We start from the raw sequence: 21,035 nt of genomic DNA, 5'->3' as shown, positions 1-21,035 counted from the left end.
ATGACATGCAAAACAAATTTTTTATCACAAATAGGTTTGGCTTTGTAATCCCTACAAACACTTTAAAAGGACAATAATCAAAATGAAAAAGTTAAAACAGATAGGAGCATAAGAAAGCCAAAACTACCTAATCAGTCTTGTAATTGCAATTTTCTCTTTTAGGAAGGGAGGCTTTTCAGATTCAATAGTCCACTAGTCATGTAACTTAGCATTTAAGATATTCCAAAAAGCTATTACAAAGGAAGTGTACCATGATATAAAATAACAAGTACTGTAGCCCCAATCATAAGCTTTTTCTAAATTTCTCCACTTCTCTAAAAATGATTGCATTTATCCTCTGATGTAGAATGAAATTCTCTTCAACAGTACAGCATCTGTATTCAAAAGATCACTTATTTTGGAAACTTATTTTGTCTGCTTTGGTGGCACAGCTAGGTTAGCAAATATTTGGCCTCTTAAATTTTTATCTAAGTCTGCTGTTATTTTTGTTTATATTGTTATTTTTGTTTATATTGTCACTATGGTGATGGATACAAAGTAATACTAGCAGTTTGCATTAGATCAGACAAGCGTAAAATGCATACAAGACTACAATTTTGCTATTGAGAAATGAAAACAAGTGATTACTGGGTAACCAGGAAAAAAGGATGAAGCAAATTCTCCCTGGTTTATTATGTGAAGAAAAAGTGACTGCTGAGGTATGCCAGTCACAAGTATAGCAACATGCATAGAAGACAGCAACGTAAGTTGCTGCAGGTCACCTGGTTTTCCCCTTGCCTCAGGATGCAATAGCATTTTCCTCCAAAGTAGTTTACTTCCACTCATCCCAGTTGAGGAAATTAGAAATATGGTTTCTTTCCCTTCTTTTGCTCTTCTTTCTTTCTTTCCTTCTGTTGCTCTTCTGCAGCAGCAACAGCCCATTGCTGAACAGTAACAATCAAGTCCTCCCCTTCCAACATTCTCTTTTTCCATCTCTTCCTCATCTTCCTTAACATACAGTATCTTTTATTTTGAAAGCAGGAGAAGCAGATGGACAACATGAGTATAGCATCCTACTACTACCAACAGAAGATAGCAGACAGGTTATTGTCTGTCTGCATACAGAAATATGTCCTTAGAAATCCAGATCTTTGATCTGGCAATGCTTTTGTTGCACTTCCGGAAGCAACTACAAAATTTTGGTCTGGCAGATGCTTGTGTCCTTAGCTTATTTTAAGAATGAAATAGTTGGAGCTTTTGCTCTTAGTTTGAATTTTATTTTTGTTACTTTATTAGTAGCCAAGAAAATACATTTAGTAACATTTTAGTTACTAAAAGTTTTAGAATTTTAAACGCAGCAGTGTCAAAGCCCCCAGTCTGGCTTCAACTGAGTCTGGAGATCATAATAAATTAAATGTGATACATTATGTTAATTAAAAGCAGTGCTTACATCAAGGAAACCCAAACAGACTGTCACCACCTACCAAAACCATTGTTCTCTCCACTGCCAGGATCAGCTCCGTATCTGATTTTCAGTTTGCTTAGGACTGAAAGGAATCCTTCCACACCAGGGTGCTAGACTCAGCTTCCCATGGTCTGTAAGATTTGTTTCACATTAATTACCTACATTTGGTCATGACCTATTTCAGAGGTCAGAAATGCTAAAATTATTTTGCCCATAATAGTAAATTCCAGTATGTTCCTTCCCTGAGCCTGTTTTCCGTGTGAACATGTTGAAATTTTTTTGTTTGATTTGCCTATTTTTTAAGACCACTATTCAAAAACACAAACTTTGATTTGTTCTGCCCCGGATTCCATATACTGTATCTTACCCCAGATGAAGATCTGTTTAATAAAGTCAGTTTATGACTGAAACTTAGTATGAAAGTCAATATTTTAATGATAGTCAAGGGTTGCAGTTATATAGATTTGCCACTTCTTCAGGGGCAGATGTACAAAGACCACGATTAAAACATTACTGACATTCATTACAAGATTAGACAGGGTATTTTTCATTGGCTATAATGATCTTTGGATTGAATTCAAAGACTGCTATTCTGTACAACACATAAAGGTCAAAAGGGGTGACTTTCATTTCTGCTGTCTTCCTACAGTGGATGCACTTCTGTTTGCATATGTTCATACTGTGCTCATATTTAGCTCTCAAATATTAATATAGGACAAAGAGTCAAATCCATAGGAGTTTTCTTTGAAAGTAGAAAGATGTTTTACCCTTTCAGCCCAATGTCTAAGCAATATATTGGGGTATATCTGCAGATTGAAATGATGAATTCACACCCACTAATGAAAAGGAGTTTGTTTGTTTTTATTATTTTCTCTTAAATTAATGTATAGAATAGAAAGTAACTTAATGTAAAGCAGTTTTGGTATATTTAAACAACGTGTTTTGCTTTTTTCATCAAGGGTGGACCTGGAGCTGCAGGTGCTAAGGGTGAAAGTGGTGAACCAGGTCCACAGGTACGAGAGTATTGCCTGTTATGTTTGAACTTGTTTATCTTTAAGAAAATGCATTCATTTCACTTAGAAGAAAACAGTTCTATGCTTTTCACATGCAATTCAAGAAAAATAGCTTCTGCAATAACATCCTAATTCAATGCAATAGCTTGATTTTTCATTTTGAAATATGAAACTAATGTATCTATGTTACAGAGCAGTTGTCACAGAGAGTGTCATCACTTTAAAACCAGTTTTAATATTGTCACTTCAGGCTCTTTTTGCTGTTAAACAGTCATATGTCAGTCTATGCTTGTATGACCTTGGTTTCTGATCTTATCAGATCTCATAAAGAGAGAGAGGTTGAATTTAGCTGGCAATTAAACAAGATATTTTCAAGGAGGACATAACATAGCAAGAATAAGTCTTTAGGAATCAATGCATGCTTTTCTTCTCAGTTTACTATTCTGTGAGCTACTATGCAGTTATTTATAGTGCCAAAACATGGAGCTCTTTCAGCTTAAATCTAAAAGTAATAAGGGGTTCTTAAAGAAGTCATCATAGGAATCTCTGAAACAATGATTTTTGTCAGCTGTCAAGTGATGTCATGAATTTGCTTCATTATTAAGCACCTCTCTTAAAACTCCACATGAATGTTTGCAGAAGAAAAATAAAGCAACTAAACAAAAAAATTCACAACTGCTCAATCTTCCAATTTGCTTACCTAAAATTTTAATATTTTTTCTCTTTCTGTTCCGTATTTTTGGGTGTCTAGTCCTTACCACTGCTGTTTTCACCTAAAGATGCATTTGGATGGGGAATGAGAAAGCTTCCACAGAAATACGTGTCCAGACAAAGATCAAGACTTACATGTATTTGAGAAGTGGAATTAGATTTTTCAGTCTGGGCTAATTTGGCCTCCCTCTGAGTAAAACTGTGCTATGTAAAGCTAAGACATTATGTGAGCTGTTTACCAGCACAGCTTATTTCTGTGTCTGAGTTAGGAATCTGAAATAAGCAATCGTTGATTTTCATACAATAATTACATTGACTACAATAATTTTGGTATGAGAGGAAGAAGGGATTTCAAACCACAGGACTGAGATCTTCAAAGTCATGAAAAGAATTAAGAAGCTTTTATGCTAAAAGGATGAGTTATGCCGGGTGTAGTGTCATCTCATGAAAACTAGTTTTAAAATTGGTAGTGCTCAGGAAAGTTTAGGTGTTCGTGTGCTATCAGACTAGTGGGAATTTGGAAACCAGCAGAAATTTGGAAACCAGTATCCATCTCCTAGGGAACGACGATGCTTTGTATATAAAAAACTCTTTGTCTTGTTCTTGAAGTGAGATGCTTAATTAGCTTTTTACTGACATGACTATGATTCAGAGAATTATAATCTTTAAATTCAGGGTCCTCGTGGTGTTCAAGGTGCCCCTGGTCCAAGTGGAAAAGCTGGCAAAAGGGTAGGTAGCATATGGATCACTCCTGCTCTAGGTAAATAATTTCTATTTAAATATATCCAAATATTAAATGGTTCCACTGCATTTTCAAATGTTTAACCCTTTGCTTTTTTTCAGGGACGTCCTGGAGCTGATGGTGCCAGAGGAATGCCAGGAGAACCTGGTGCAAAGGTAAATAATAAGAAGGATTGAGGCTTTATGTCAGTCTTGGAATGGACTAGACAGATTTCCTATAGGTACCACAGTTGCTTCCAGGCCAACCCAAAATTATTCTTTCAAGTGAGATTACTTAGGTTTCAGATAGCTGGGTCAGATGAAAATGCTGAGAATGAATAATCCGTTTAAACTATAGTAATTAATGGTAAGGGCTAGTAATCTGACCTTGAAGTAACTTTATTCTTTGGGCATAATTCCTAGTCCTCTGAGTCAGCTTTAGTTAGTATTGATAATGGTAGTCAGTTTTGTAATTACAAAGTGCAGCTAGAAACAAGCTTTTCCTTTAATTGTAGACTTCTTTTTTGAAAAAGCATAATTACAGCACAGTGAAAACATTGGTTGGCATCTTCTCCTGCTTTAATGCATAGAAGCAAATTTTGTGATTTTGACCCATGCGTTTCATTCAATAAAAAAGTGTACATACAAACAAGGGTAGAAATTAACTTTTAGAAGGAAGGCACAATTTATGGAGTAATATAGAATGTAATAGTAATTTACTGAAGCTGTGATTTCTTTTTTCCTAGGGTGACAGAGGATTTGATGGGCTTCCTGGCCTCCCTGGTGACAAAGGTAACAGGGTAAGAAAAATGTAAATATTTATCCAACAAATTGATATCATCACAGAAACAATGGAGTATTCACTAAGAATAGCATTAAGGACTGTGGGAAGGTTAAAGCAGAATGTTTCTTTTTTATGCTACAGAATATTATCTATACTGTCAGGTAATGTATTCCTCATGAATCATTTTATTCATATAAATCAATAGACAACAATTCATATATATCTTAATGATTAAGTATAATATCAGAATTCAGATCATATCTTCAGCAAAGTTTTACTGAAATTTTTCTTAGTTAAGGAATTTAAAGTGATTATTAAAGGAAATAGTAATAGGAAAAGTAAATTAGCATGGAGTAAGAAGCATGACAAATTTTAACCTGCTGAGAAGCTTGCTCAGAAAATGCGTTTGAATATTTGAATTTCAAATGGAATCGTTTAGTTTGGCTTACTCCAAAATCTTCAGTTTAAAGGAAGATCAGAGTCAGGTAAGATACACTAGGAAAACCTGAAGTAATATTTAAAACAACTAATGTACTTGCTCCTTATATTGTTATGTTACTTGCTCTGTAGGATGAGACTGCATCTTTCCCTACATAGTGTAGAAATAATCAAAGTTGGGGATTTGTGCTTTAAATTATACTCCTAATATAAATGCTAATAACAACGTGCTCTACTGAATGTATCTCCCTTACTACTGTTCTGGTAAGTGCAATGCACCTTAAAAGACACAGTGATTGGGAATGTCAGCAGATTCATTCCCACATCTGCCAAAGTTCTCACCCTTCAGTGGGTTAGCACTGTTCCTGCACTTTCCAGAAAATCTCAGGATTCTCTTTTGAGTTCTTTTGGGAGTGGGAAAAGAACTTCTAGTGTCATACAGAGATGTCTTGATCCTCTTTCATCATTGCCGCTTACTTAATGAGTTTAAAGCAATCCGCGCATCACGTAATTGAAATCCAGATTCATCAGTGGGTGCCCAGCAGAGGGGGCTAAACATTAAGCTCTTGACACTACTTCGGTGTAGGCTGAGCAGAAACTGGCACTTGGAATCCGTGGCTGCTTTCCAACCAGGCATACTACAGTTCTGTCTGTAGGACCTTCCAAGTCCTGAGGAAATTTATTTTAGGGTATTCTGTTTGTTTCATATTTCCTAAACAAATAAGCACTAATATAAAAGAACAAGTTTGGTGGAAATTTGCAAAATAGCAATGAAAATAATGACTTTTCATAATTTTCTCATCCCACTATTTAAAAATCAATGCATTTTCGTGTTTCTGTGGAAATCCATAAAAGTAAAAACTCTGATCTTTCTGAAAGCAGCTCAGTTCAAAGCCAGATCAGATAGCTGTAGCTATCAGATTCATATACACTGACAACATAGAATGCAAATACTCAGATCTCTTTGGATTCCAATGAAGAGTACAGAAAAGGAAGACAAAAGTCACATTTCTTCTGTTTTAGCTATATTTCAGCTGCAAGAGAATTGATGGTGAAAATCCACAACTTTAGAGTAGAAGATTTAGGACTACTTTTAGGCTTAGTCAGGTTTGAACTATGAGTTGCAAATTCGCTGTCTGTCTGAAATTATTCCTTTGTCCAACACAGGCTGTCAGAGAGGAGATACTGGATGAAATTCTCTGACTTACAATGCAGTGGAGATCAGACCACATGGCCTCAAAATCCACCTTTCTTATTTATATTAACAAGATGTATAACACTTCTCCAGTATAAAAGCAGGACACTATATAATAAAAGAAAAGGTCTAAAGAAAAAGAAAATTCAGGCTTTAACAGAATATTTGAAGGAAAAAATTAGAGACTTGAATTACTGAGAATGCTGATAATGATAGGTTTTGTTCTCACTGCATGATGATACCAGGACACTGAATGCAACTTTCTAATCTAAATCTAACTGTTATATAATTACACAGGAAAGGTAGCCCTTGAGGGAATGAACTATTTCAATATTTGAAAGCTTAAGTCAGTCTTCACCTGAATATTAGTTGCAAGCCAGAGCAGAGATTGTGTGAATTCTGTGTCATCTTTCAGGAGTGTCATTGAGCGTGTAGAAAAAAACCATGCTCCAGCAGCACATTATAGAATCATCATAGAATGGTTAGTGCCTGAAAGGGACTTTAAAGATCATCTAGTTCCAACAGCCCTGCACTGCATGCATAGAGATTTCTCCCACTAGACAAGATTGCTCAAAAACCTATCCAGTCTGGCCTTGAATACTTCTAGGGAGGGCAATGAGTTCCCTGGGAAACCTATGCCAGTGTCTCACCACTGACACAGTGAAGAATTTCTTCCTGTCTAACCTAAATCTACTCTCTTCCAATGGAATGCCATTATCCTTTGTCCTGTTGCTACATGCCCTTGTGAAAAGTTCCTCCCCAGCTTTCCCATAGGCTTCTTCAGGTACTGGAAGGCTGCTTTAAGGTCTACCTGGAGCCTTCTCTTCTGCAGGTCTCATCCTGTCTTCATATCAGAGGTACTCTGGCCTTCTGATTATCTTTATTGCCCTCTTCTGGACTCACTCCAACAGCTCCATGTCTTTTTTGAGTTGAGGACTCCAGAACTGGACACAATACACCAGACAGGGTCTCGTGGCAATGGAGTAGAGGGGGAGTATCACCTCCCTTGACCTTCTGTCCACGCTTTTGATGCAGACCAACATATGGTTGGGTTTCTGTGCCGCAAGCACACATTACTGGCTCATGCTGAGCTTCTCTTCAGCCAACACCCTCAAGTCCTTCTCCTTGGGGCTGCTCTCAATCCTTTCTCCACCCAACCTGTCATTGTGCTTGGGATTGTCTTGACTGAGGTGCAAGAGCTGCACTTGGCCTTATTAAAGATCAAGTTCAGTAACAAAACTCAGCAAAATACAAAAAACTGCTGTATTAATTAATCTTAGAGAAATGAAATTGCATTTCTTAGAATTTCTTTCTCTCCCATGCCATTTCCAAATTATAAAAGACAGAAAGGCTGTAGAATGAAATCATTACATCCCTAAAATTAGATAGCTCTGGTGTAAGAAAGCAAGGTACCTAAAATTCCCCGAAAAGCTTGAAAGAGTAAAGAATGGAGCTACTAAATAGTGACTCCTTATGTGTCTGCTAGGATCCACAGCAGTGGTCAGGCTTCTTGGAGACACTGATAAAATTAAGGACAACAGCATGAATACTTGGTTCTTGTCCAATGCCAAGAGGAAGTCACAGTCTAAAAATCCACTGCCCAGAAAGAGGTCAGTCAGTGGTGTTTGAGCTATGCAGGAGCTTAGTTCTCTTTAGAAATGGGGAAAGAAAAATAAATCCTAAAAGTATGGTACAGTATATGAGACACTGCATATATGGGTTTGAAAAGTCCATATCTGAGGGGAAGTGTGGAAGTCTGGCTGCCTTCCAAAGCCTCAGACAAATCAGTCCCAAGGCTCTCAATGACTGGTGCCAGGGTGTATGGCTCTGATAGATCTTTAGAGCCCTTCACCAGGGCCTATTTTACTGACTGTAATACATCCTGGAAGGGGAAGATGCCTATGAGACAAACTAAAATGTGGGTGACATTACCTTTTGTAGTTTGTGTGTGTTCTGATGCCAAGCATCAGAGTGAAATTTTACAAACGTAAATAGTTTCTGTACTGCTAATTTGTTTTCCTATAACCTACAGATTTGTATCATTGTGTCAAGACATGTTTTGACATATCAGACTCCAGCTAACTCTGTTTTATTTCCCTTCCCATCCATTATTGTTTCCAATAACTGATGTATTATTTTAATGACTTTTTTTTTTCTACAGGGAGACCGTGGCCCACAGGGACCTCCAGGCTTACCTGGTGAAGATGGATCAAGAGTAAGTTGCTCTTTATACAGTAAAATCTAAAGTAAAGCCCCATGTAATGAGAACAGGGTCACAATACATGCTCTCTTTTTTTCTAAAACTTCTGTTCCCTTTGTACAAAACCAGGGAGAAGATGGGGAAGTTGGACCAAGAGGTCTCCCAGGTGAAGCTGTAAGCAGTGCTTTCTTATTATTCTGTTTTTGTTAGAAACAAAAAAAATCACTCTAAGATTTTTTTTCCTTCCTATTGATTTGTTCTGAATTTCAGGTATAAGAACTACTCTGTGTGTGTTTATAGATAGCACTGATCCTGGCTGAAGAGCAAAGAAATGTACAGTTTTGTTAGGGGTGAAACACTACTTAAAGGATTAGAATTAAATCAGGGATATATTCAGTCAGGCATACACATTTTTCAGAATCACAAAAGCTGTTTTTCATCCTGTTGTGTAAAGTCAATCACTGCAGTCCTTGATACATTAGAATATAACCAAAAAAAGGCTTGGCTTTTTTTCTTTTTTTTTTTTTTTTTTTGTGGTACTGTGCTTCATTTTGTATTTTCACACTTGTGTCACATACAGAATTCCCACTACTGACAGACAGCTGGACTTCTGCAGGTGCTCTCACTGCAGAGCACGCTTATGCATTGCAAGAAAGAAATAAAGCTTCAGAAAAGGGAATTTTACCCTAAATGTGCAATATACTGCTGTCTACTTGCAAAGTAGGAAAAACTCACCACAGAGGCAGACTTATTTTTTTACTATATCATACACGAAGAGACTGGAGACTTAGCCCTACCTCCTTTAGCAGTGTGACATGGTATGAAAGATGAAAACTAATAGTAATTTTAATAGTATAAAGTAAAAAAATTAAGTTGCAGACAAAATCTTACATTTATTATAATAACATTATTAGTAATCTTTAATTATGTATTGAATCTTTCCTACAGAATAAAATCAGTGTTTTACATTCAGGATAGTACTAGAGAGTGGGAAAGACCACACATTTCTCTAAAGACAGGAATAAAAACATTTATGCTACTGTTCAGGTCAGATCTTTAGGCCAAGACTGAAAGTTTAGTGCAAGATGCTGTGCCAGTATTCTGCACTAGGAAATAGTTATCTCCTACCATTCTCTCAGATCACCATACAGTGACTAAATCAAAACTTGCCCTTCACTAACATCCTGTTCAGACATAAGTTGGCCTCCAGGAGAATCTGCTATTAGTGGATTTTTTTCCTCTCTTTTTTAATTCGTTTCCTTTTTCCCTTTTCCTTCTCCTTTTTTTCCTTTCCCTTTCCCTTTCCCTTTCCCTTTCCCTTTCCCTTTCCCTTTCCCTTTCCCTTTCCCTTTCCCTTTCCCTTTCCCTTTCCCTTTCCCTTTCCCTTTCCCTTTCCCTTTCCCTTTCCCTTCCCCTTCCCCTTCCCCTTTCCCTTTCCCTTCCCCTTCCCCTTTCCCTTCCCCTTCCCCTCTCCCTTTCCTTTTCCTTTTCCTTTTCCTTTTCCTTTTCCCTTTCCCTTTCCCTTTCCCTTTCCCTTTCCCTTTCCCTTTCCCTTTCCCTTTCCCTTTCCCTTTCCCTTTCCCTTTCCCTTTCCCTTTCCCTTTCCCTTTCCCTTTCCCTTTCCCTTTCCCTTTCCCTTTCCTTTTCCCTTTTCTCCTTCCTCTTCACTTATCTCTTCCCCTTCCCCTTCCCATTCCTCTTCCTCTTCCCAATCCCCTTTTCTTTGCCCTTTCCATTCCCCTTCCCAATCCCCTTGCCTTCTTCCTCTTCACCTTCCCCTTCCCTTTCCCCTTAATATCATGCAGATATTAATAAGAGTTTCTCTTGCAGGGTCCACGGGGGTTACTGGGCCCCAGAGGGACACCTGGTCCCCCTGGACAACCAGTACGTATGAACTGTTTTGTATTTTATAATTTACAGGAGAAAAATTAATATCCACTGACAGTTGCTCACTTTTATATTTTTTGCTTTCAGGGTATTGCAGGTATTGATGGACCTTCGGGCCCAAAAGGAAACATGGTAAGTAAACTGAAAATTAAAAATGGTATAGAGTCCTTTTCACATTCTCTTGTCCCTGCTACTGTGCCATCCCTTCTATTTAATTTTCAATCAAAATATTCAGATTCAGTGTAATCTTGCATACAAAATAGAAAACTTCTATTACTTACTTTTCATGCAAAAGGCCTAACTGTGCTTTCTCTCAAGCCCCTTTAGCACCATGGACTCTAGTGTTTAGGTCCTATGTGTGAGCTATTACTCTCTACTGAAAAAAAGGCTGTGATATTCATTAGCATGAAAAAATATACTGGGTGGTGGTACACATTAAAGAGGGAGGAACAAAGTTCAGTTTGTACTCCTTTTCGTCCTGACAATGAAGATCTGTAGTGCAGAAATGCAAACCTAATGCCCTGGTATTTTTTTGCATGATAGGGTCCTCAAGGGGAACCAGGACCTCCTGGTCAGCAAGGAATCCCAGGCCCACAAGTAAGTGTAAAATAACTCTCAAGAAGTACTCTGTAATGCGCAGCAAATGTTTAATGAATGGAAATTACCAAAAAGTTGGCTTTTCATGTGTAATACTGATAAAGCCTCAATGATTTCATAAATAATTCTGCAAGTGAGCCGAGGAAAGGGGGAGCAGAGTTTTCAAGGAAGCTTTCAGAGGCATTTTTCATTCAGGAGAAAAATGACTCATTCAGAATTCCTGGAATGTGGCAGAAATGGCCACACCTGGAGGAGGGTTCTGAATAGGATCTTGTTACAGACCTACTGCCAGAATAGTGGCTTGTGCAAAAGTTTCACACAAAACTCCTGATCTATCTTGTAAGGGGGAAAAAACACCACTTGTATTTGCCAGTGTGTTTAAACAGATGAATGAGGGACCTTTAGTAGGGTGAATGTATGTATATTGTTCTCCCTGTTTTCTCACACTGGTTACTTTTTAATAGGGGCTTCCTGGTCCACAAGGTCCTATTGGACCTCCTGGTGAAAAGGTAAGTTACAGCATCATTCTGGTATTTCACAGTCACTTCTGTGCAACAACCTTGCTTATGTGCTTAAGGGCTTTTGCTATGTTTTCCAGAATAGTAGCCTATGATATAAAAATTAGCAGATTTTCCTGAAATCATCAGGTAAATTAATAGCCAATGGAGGCCTGGATTTCCTCTTATATACACTTTTTCACAAGAATAATTTTCTCCCTTTATTTGGGATTAATTTTCTGTTATTAGCCTCAATCCTATCCAGAATATTACACTTGTGTATACTTGCATGTTAATTTCACAGCAAGATGGGTATTTTTATTCATCTCTTTTTATAACAACATTTTAGCTACTCAAGTCTGATTCTGTTCCCTGTTTTCAAGGATTATATTTTTACATACCTCTACAGTGTAGTTAATACTGTAGTGTCACTTGGAGTTGTTTTTCTTGATCTGTTTGTACATGTTCTGGTGCTTTGATGTCTTCTGTTAATTTCAAAAACTGATTTTCGCACTGATTTTACTTTTCTCCCCTCTTTACTGAAGTCATACTCCTGATTATTCTTCAGTGTTGCTCCCCTTCCGTGTTTGGTACACACTTCAGGAAAAATTGAAGGGAATTTTAAACTATATCCATACTTTTTACCTAACTGTGTGTCCATGGTAGAACTATGCTGTGTACTATGCTAGCAAAATGGACCAGGTCCACAGTGTGCGTATTCCAGAGGCACTGGAATACAAAGAGGTACTATGCCTTTCAGTTTTGAGCACTAGGGTTCTGTGAGTGTTGGTATCTTTCATATGGTGAATCCTCTTCTTCCTTAAATTCTAAACAGTAGTTTATTTTGTGCAAGGGAAAATTTTTCCCCAGCCTGTCTTGTGTGTATGCATGTTCGTAGGGTAATTCCTGAAGCCTGTTCTCAGGAAAGGGCTTTATTGGCAAACACAGTTGATTTGTATCAGCTAAAGATTATAAGAAATGGCCTTGTGCTTTTATGTTGTATGATAGTACCTTTCTGGGTTTCGTTTTGTTATATTTTTGGTTTGTCCCTGATATCGCTATGAAGGGATTTAAGTATAACTACACGTATAATTTAGTTTATATTTATATATTTATAATTCAATAAATTTAAATATATTTAAGTATTGCTACACTACATATCCTTAGCTCTTAGAGTAAAATGTATTTGATATGGGCAGGGTTTGTTCTTTCCTGTTTGTTGGCTTTGGGGTTTTTTTCCATTATTATTATTATTTTTCTTATAGCTACTCTGCTCTTTTATAACTATTCTGCACCTAGAGCTGGCTATTGTTTCAACAGAGATTAAAATATTAAAAAGATTTAAAGTGGTTTGCTGGTTTAGGACACACCAGCCCTCAGCCAGTATGACTCTCCATTATCCTGGCAAATGATAGAATATTTGCTGTTGGTTTTGAGATGTGTTTCTGTTACTGCATGTAGGGACCTCAAGGCAAGCCTGGCCTTCCTGGCCTTCCTGGTTCCGATGGACCTCCTGTAAGTAATGGAATTTTTCATCCCTTGAATGTCTGAACAGTTTTATCAAGTACTAAATATTCTGGGATACCTATGTTGCAAAAAGAATGCAGAGAGTGAAAGCAGTGGTAGTCCTAGTTGTGAAAAACGTTATATAATCCATCTAAAACCACTGTATGATTTGAGATGTTAAAACTAACAATTACATTTTGAAGCAGCTGTTAAACATGACCGTGGGCTTTTAAAATATGTCTCCAGGTGATGAAATGCATCCAAAACATCTACAGGGATTTGTAAATAACCTAATTGACACTCAGGTCAAATATTGTTTCACTGTAGTCCTACTATGTCAGTATGAGAAAGCAAATCATCTGTAAAAATGGTGTCTTGTTTTCTAAGGAAACAAAGAGTTGACTAGATCTTTCTCCGCCTCCTGACCTAAGGTGCATATTACATGTTTGGGCTACTTCTTTCCTTGTCTGCCCTAGGACAAGGAGAACTTTAGAATCTTGTGAATACTCTGGAATACAGCTTAGCTCAGTGTGCAAGTTGTTTTCACTCATGTACACAGACAGTGTGACCACCTGAGTAGCATTGCCTACAGTTTGGGCATTAAAATAAATGGAGTCATTATTCATAATCACATTTATATAGACAGGTTTTCTTGCATCAAAGACATCTTTTTCATACCACCAAGATCCATTAGACAGTCTGCGACTTCTAGGAACATCTCTCTCCTCCCCATGCTATTTTCCCTTACAATTTTTCTCTTAGATAAAACTTGCATTTTTTTAATGCTGACTTTCAGTAGGATTTTGCTACAATAAGAACAACAGAACTGGCTGCAGAAGTTTCACTGTATAGATACTTATATTACAAATACAAAATTGTTCCCATGACTCTTACAGTATCTCTTTTACCTTCCAAAGTACCATTTTCATGGAGAATGTTAGATATGCAATCATAGTTCACCTGGAAGTCTGTATCTTGAATAATTTTCTAAATGGAGCAATGTTAATTTATAAACATAAGCATTATTTTAAAACTACATTTTACTAAGCCTTAAAAGCAGGGGAGAAATGCTATAAGAGATAATCAGGTCTTACCACAGGTCTGTACCTGATATACATGCTTACTGTGGTGGGATGACCCCAGTCAGCAGCTAAGAACCCACCCAATGAGAAGGCTAGATCAGCATTCTATTAGTCTCTGCAATAAATTCCAGAATCTTTTAAATAGTTTTTAGAAATATCTATCTTCATGCTGTAATATTAATCTCCTTGCTTGTTTCAAAATCTTATTTGAGAGCATCTTGCTCTCAAAACCTTTTATCCTTTTGTTATGTAAATCAAATAGGTATCGAAAGGAAAATATTTTCTCAAAATGGTGTGTGTGTATTCTAATACAGAAGAAGGGTGATTGCTGACCTTAAAATCAAATGTTTAAATAATTGTGGTTTTATAATAAAATGTCACAGCTGCAAAATGAGTATTTTTGAAATCAGATACATTTCTTTTAAATCAGGGTCATCCGGGTAAAGAGGGTCAGTCTGGAGATAAAGGTGCATTGGTGAGTTTTAAAACTTTTTCATTTATTTACATAGTTTTTCAGCTTTTTGATACATTTGTTGCTCCAAAAACTATTTACTAAACTAATAGAGAACCCATGATATATTCTATGTGTCTGTGTGCATACAAACATTTCTATTATATTCTAAATATTATAGACATTCTAAATAATAATAGGATTACTCTTTTAAAGTGAAACCGATTGTGGAGTTGACAGAATGGCAATTAGTAGAAGTTGCATACATTTCTTCAAGATAACTGCCAAATAGTTTGAATTTACAATTCCATTTGTATAGATTGCCTATTAGGGTTCTTCAGATCCTTGTTTTTGCAGATTTAAAAATGTGTGCATGCCCACTGTATTTTGTAGGTAACCTTCAACCAGTGAAAAATAATTTATTTCTTTATGAAGCACTGAAGGGTCTTGGGACTCTTTAGAGTGTTCTACTTCCTCAATTTTGACCCTTATTTATCAAGAATAGCAGCCCTTATAGCACCTGGAATCAGTTTCAGTTGCAGTACTGATTTCAGTGGCAATATTAATGGTTACATTCTGGATAAGAAGGATGAAAGAATAAATTAATGAATATAACATTTCAGAAAGTATAGTTCCACTGACAGCAGCTATTACTCTTTGTCCAAAATGTAATTTTCTGTTAGAGGCTTGTAGATTTTATCCTGATTTCTTAAGAAAATACTGTTTATACAGCTATGTTTTGAAAGTACAGGTCGCTTCTTCCTTATGCCTTTTGAATTTATTGATCAATTTCAGCCAAATTTGATAGAATATTTTATTTCTCAGAGATGTAAAGAGTCTAAATATTTTGTGAAAAGACACAGTTGGAAAGGGGAAAAGACCTTATCAATGGTCCAATTGGGGAAAGACTTTGTTTTTTGTTCATCTCAGACATCAGAGAATCAGCAAAGCAGCTCAGACTCAGATACATATATGTATATTTCAAGGCTTTCTTGCATTCACTATTTACAAAGCACACACTGCTGGTGCATTTCATATTAGTGAAGTTAAACAACTTAAAAATGCTCATCAAACAGTAAATAACAGCATCCTTACACCAACCAATTGTGATAGCACCATGAGCCTTCTAGCTTTCTGGTTTTGAATATCTTTTTTTTTCAGATCATAATTTTTCTTATTAATATTATTTTGATCTCTATTTTTTACTTGCATCATTGATTAACAAAAAAACATTTCTGTGGTAAGACACCACTGCTTTCTAATTGGTGTCGTTTTGTAAGTGGGGTTTTGTTACATTTTTCAGTTACTTTTATTTCTGACAATTTATATTGTGAATAGAGGCTTCACAAATATACAAATAGAACCAAGTTCATAATTTTATTAATAGTTTTATAGTGACTTTGAAGCACATACCACATGGCTTTTTGGTGCCATGACTTTTCTTAGTGGCAACCAGCCCAGTGCTATTTTGATGTCTCACACAAGATCTCTGCACAATAGTGAAAGAACAAGGATTAGATTCAGAAGAGAACTGCTTGCTAACTAAGTACTTTACAAAAAAATTTTTTTTTTCTAATATATTTTAGGGGCCTCCAGGTCCTCAGGGTCCCATTGGCTATCCAGGTCCCCGTGGTGTAAAGGTAAGACTTAATTGCTGTATTCCTTCCCCACCTCTTTTTGGGATATAAGTATGTGAGTAATTCTTTATTCTCTTTCTTTAGGGAGCTGATGGTGTGCGTGGTCTCAAGGGATCCAAAGGTGAAAAGGTAAATTTTACTGCATTTATTACCTTTCCTTTTTTTTTTGTGTTCCTAATTTCACTGCAACACCTGTTGCCTTCATTGCAGTGAGTTTTCTCTTGCAGCAGTTTAAAGTTGATTTTTGCCTTACCCTGAGTACCCAGTTCATCAATTAGTGACCTCCATGGTTATTTACAGTGATACAAATTGAATATAAAACCTTCAGTAATATGAAGTTTCCCTTCAGTAATATGAAGTTTACCTTCAGTAAATGGTTTCACACCAGTTTAAGTAACTTTCTCTAAGGTGCTTTTAAGCAGAGAATTAGACATTCCCTCTCTTTTTTGTAGATACTATAGTGAACACTGAGGAGCTTGTGCATCAGAGAGATTTGTAATATTAGTGTTATTTTAACTATTTTGATAGTGCTGCAGCCTGGAGTTATTTTCTGTGTACATCTTCCAAGTGTTTTCTGGGCTCCAAGTGGTTTTGTCCCAAGAATTTGGTTTTGCCAAAGTGATGGACAACCCCCATCAGAAGCATATATGTGAACATAAAGAAAGAGTTTACATCCCACTGATACCTGGAGCTCTTACTAAAGCAAGCTTCAACTACCAGAGTCTCTGCTTACTTCTGGTGGTCTGCAATGGCTGAGTCTATAACCAGAATTGGTTTAAATTCCCATTTTCCTCAGTACTCGGAGTGAGAGATAAATTAAAAACACGATTAGTTCTACCTCCTAACCACAGAGGCAAATTCAGCTGTGTGGCTCTAGTGGCTACTGTGTATATATTTATAGCTATTTTTAAAGCAGAAGAATCACTCTTGCCAAAAAACCTTGATTTCAGCACTAGAGATCAGTTTTTCAGGCCTAGATGCCAAGAGCAGCTGTACATCTTCAGGTTTTCCTAAATCCCAGTTTGTCTGGTCTGCATACTCATTTTAGAGTTGCTCATTAAATCTAAACTGAAAAGGAGTGTGTTTAATACCTGTGGAGACTGGACAGTTCAAAAAACCCATTTGCTTTTGCCTTTTTGAGTGAGTGATATGCAGCTAAGTCAAAATACAGGACTCATATATAAACTTAATATATGTGTGCATATATATTTGTGTATCAATTGATACTGGTTAGTATAATCTTCACAAAATTTATGTTCTTAAAAGCTGATCTCACAGTTGCATTAGGACACTGAACTCTACTGAATACCTCAAAAGATCACACAAATATATTTTAGAGACTGTCCTGAGAGTGCTTTGAAGTGCCTTTTCTACTCAAATTATTCAGATGCCACTGGGGAGAAAGCATTGTAAGAGACACAAATAAACTGATCATTCAGAAAATCATCTGTAGATCTGGAAGAGTCCCAGTCCATCTCTGTACTGACCAGTAAATGTCACTAGAACTCTTTAGCAATTTTTTATTTCATTAACAGCAAAAGAGGGAGTAGAGCATTAATCTCCTTCTTCCCACATGGAATAAAGTCACGCTTTTGTGGATCTCCATAGCTGGAACCTCACCATGAAAGCTGAAGGAGAGTTTCAGTTTATTTGGCAGTCATTTGTTCAGTACTATCACATAGTCAGTCTTTTTTTATATGCTGCAAAGTGTTCTCATGTAATTGTTACTGTCCATGGCCATAACTGAGCAACTAAATCTTTTTCCATGTGTTCTGTAATCTATCTTTTTCACCTCACTCTGAATTTTAAGAAAGCCTACCCTGAAATTTTAATTTATGCAATATAAGATGACAATATAACATTCAGTTTCACCATCTAGAAATCATTCTGCTTTTAGAATGTTTTAATATATTTATTTTCAACTTCTGGGTTACTTCATCTTTTTTTACATTAACAGATATATATTTGATTTTTTTTTTTAATTTCAATTTCTCCTCACCTTTTTTTTTAGCTGCTTACCATTAGCAAATCTATAGCCATCACCCTTTTCAGGATTAGTGGTTACATGCAGCATGACTAGTTCTGAACAGACTCAAAATTACTTTAGCCTTCCAATCTGCCCCAGTTGCTTATCAAGGAAAAGATAAGGGTTTTGTGGGCCCAGGAATGCAATATTCAAACTCCTTTTCCAAGCGAGAATGAAACAGAAAGCCTTTTTTTTTTTTTGGGGGGGGGGGGGTGGGGCTCAGCAATGTGGATCCTGGTGTTTTTTTCTCCTGGCTTTATTGATGGTCCAACTATTACTCAGATTCCAAGTCAGCAATATTACTTCAGCATATAAAAAAACCTAACACCGTAGTAAAACATTTTACTTGGTGCTCATTCATCACAAAGATTTCTGCTAACAGGTTATAATTAAGCATCAGGTAAAAATGAACACTGAATAAAAATGAAGTCCATAATCTTTGTTGTCTGGGTATTGGAATAGTAGTTGTATGATGGGTTAGACTAAGAAAGAGGGAATGCTACTGCAGTTATGCTACTGCAGTTCATGAACAACCTCACTGAACAGCTCTGGAGTTGTCTCTTTGTACCTAAAACTAACTACAGGTGTAAATTAAGGTGTCAGACTACTGTTGGCTTGCACTTCAGCATGGAGACCTATTAAAATTCTTGAAGTAAATTCTCTGCCAGAATCTACTAGGCAGTAAATAAGTAGTTCTCACTACAAATAACAAGAATGTGCACCTGTATGCAAATTATTACTTTTTCTTTTAGGTTATGTACATTAAGATAGGTCTTTTTATTAAGATGTCACCACTAAGACAAGCTTTTTATATATATAAAAATTGCACGATACTATTAACACACTAATGTAAAATAAAAATTAATTAAAAGGTAGTTTCTGCTATCAAAAAGGAATAACACTGAATAATTTGTCACAATTTTTTTAGTTAACTAAATAAATTACCTTTTTAAAAAGAATAATAGCAAAGAAAAAAAAGCTTGGGAATTGAGAAAGGACTTCACAAACTGATTCATGTTAGATCAGAATAATTGTTTTGTCTCTGATACTAGAAATTGTAAAACTAAAAAGACATTCTCTGTAGTGTACCTGATACATTTTCTCTAAAATAGCAATAGCCACATTAAATTTTCTCTTGTTTGAAGTTCTCACTCTTCTATGCAAATTCTTTGGGTTTTATTCTGTCTGCAGAAAAAAAAAAATTCCTTTCTATCACTAAAAGTCATTACATGTATTTCTGCCTTTTTAGGGTGAAGATGGCTTTCCAGGATTTAAAGGTGACATGGGTCTTAAAGGTGACAGGGTAAGTGTTTGCTCATAGCCCATATGTTCTTCAAAAATTTAAGTGTTGTTATTTTGAAAGGATTACTGAAGTCAACAAATAAATTTAAACAAACAATAAAATACAAGCTAGTAGCTTAAAATATTTCAATTCTCTGAGCATGCACAGTTTTGAGCCAGAGATTTGGTTCTTGTGAATTAACTCTGGCACACATTTAGTTAAGGGTATCCAAGATTGACATTCTCTTCCTTTTTATAAGTGTGCCACAGTTAATTCTCCCTAGGGGAAGTTCTTCCTAGGGAATCTTTTTTTCCACATTCCTAGGTCTCCAGCATTTGCCTGAGGAAAATTAATCTATCCAGGATAAAGGTGTTTCCATACCAACACAGTATCTTGAAAATATCTGCCAAAATATTGTATATTCAGCCCAACAAGCAGATATTTACTTTCATGGGGACAGTTGTGTGGGTTGCCTGTATACATAAATAAGTGGGGTGATGGTATCCACACAGGTATTTGGAGGCAGTCATTTTTCTTTCTGTGGACTGTCAGAATGCCTTCATAAAAATTTCAGGAAGGAAAAATAAGAACACAATTCAAAAATACATCTCTCTTCGGGCAAGGTGACTGGGCTCTTACACTTGTGCAAGTAAAATTCAGTGCCTCATTTAAATGTATTTGCATTTATAAAATGAACATAAGCAGTGCTTTTCCTAATTGGAAACTTAACAGGGCTTTAAGTAGCTTGATGTGGTTGAAGATATCCCTGTATGTTTCAGGTTGGTTGGTCTTGATAACATTTTCATGTCCCTTCCAATCCAAACTGTTACATGGTTCTATGATCCTGATTCTAGTCTCTATTTACATTTACTGATAACTTATTTTTTAAGTAATTGTAGTTAGCCTTTCCAGTACGTAAATAAAGGCAAGTTTTTCCATATTTATAAGGTGGTTGTTATTTTAGGGAGAAGTTGGTCAGCCAGGCCCACGAGGAGAAGATGGTCCAGAAGGTCCAAAAGGTCGAGCAGGTCCATCTGGGGACCCAGGTGCTGCTGGTCCAGCTGGGGAGAAGGTCAGTAGCCAGATACCAGCATAAAATAGGTGGATCCCATGATCTTTATCACTGAAAACAAGCCACCAGATCTGCAAAATCTTTATCTACCTAACAGTAGCTTTTTTGAGCTGCAAAAGACCAGTGGAGTTGAAGAAGTATTGGGAATGACTATTTTGCACGTATATAAAAGGGCAGTCTCAAATCTAGAATCTGAAGCCCAAATAAAAGAAGATATTTGAAAAAAATGGTGTTGATAACACTGTTAGCTGGGCTTGGCAGAGGAGAATCCTATGATGTTGGTCCTATACTAGTTATTTAAGTGAAAAGACTGCAACAATCTTTGTTAACTCTCACAATATTAGGAAAGTGCCTGTAAGACCAGTTATCAATGTCCTATTTCCTTGACATTTTAGTGATTTATTTAATGCAAAGGTACTGCTCTTCCGCAGTAATGGCAGTACCAGAGTAGTCTCCTATTCTCTATGTTCAACTTATCCCATGATAAGAAAAT

General features: G+C 36.5%; 1 protein-coding gene across 4 annotated transcripts in view; it reads left to right on the top strand.

The window, feature by feature from the left end:
• The window catches only part of COL11A1 (collagen type XI alpha 1 chain), a 136,432-nt gene that overhangs the window by 55,006 nt on the left and 60,391 nt on the right, over window positions 1-21,035 (top strand). For all 4 annotated transcript variants that reach the window (XR_011727150.1, XM_071750960.1, XM_071750961.1 and 1 more), the window contains 16 exons: window positions 2,404-2,457; window positions 3,844-3,897; window positions 4,012-4,065; window positions 4,635-4,688; window positions 8,467-8,520; window positions 8,635-8,679; window positions 10,336-10,389; window positions 10,480-10,524; window positions 10,936-10,989; window positions 11,454-11,498; window positions 12,948-13,001; window positions 14,505-14,549; window positions 16,112-16,165; window positions 16,247-16,291; window positions 19,438-19,491; window positions 20,435-20,542. Coding sequence is in view for 3 of the 4 variants with exons in the window: in XM_071750960.1 (XP_071607061.1) it covers window positions 2,404-2,457; window positions 3,844-3,897; window positions 4,012-4,065; window positions 4,635-4,688; window positions 8,467-8,520; window positions 8,635-8,679; window positions 10,336-10,389; window positions 10,480-10,524; window positions 10,936-10,989; window positions 11,454-11,498; window positions 12,948-13,001; window positions 14,505-14,549; window positions 16,112-16,165; window positions 16,247-16,291; window positions 19,438-19,491; window positions 20,435-20,542 (873 nt within the window). In the remaining variant the exon portion in view is untranslated. The remainder of the gene's footprint in view (window positions 1-2,403; window positions 2,458-3,843; window positions 3,898-4,011; window positions 4,066-4,634; window positions 4,689-8,466; window positions 8,521-8,634; window positions 8,680-10,335; window positions 10,390-10,479; window positions 10,525-10,935; window positions 10,990-11,453; window positions 11,499-12,947; window positions 13,002-14,504; window positions 14,550-16,111; window positions 16,166-16,246; window positions 16,292-19,437; window positions 19,492-20,434; window positions 20,543-21,035) is intronic.

This window comes from Heliangelus exortis, chromosome 8, assembly GCF_036169615.1.
Source record: "Heliangelus exortis chromosome 8, bHelExo1.hap1, whole genome shotgun sequence".
NCBI classification, from domain to species: Eukaryota; Metazoa; Chordata; class Aves; order Apodiformes; family Trochilidae; genus Heliangelus; species Heliangelus exortis.
The sequence above is the reverse complement of the archived record's forward strand: the minus strand, read 5'-3'. Positions and strand labels throughout refer to the sequence as shown.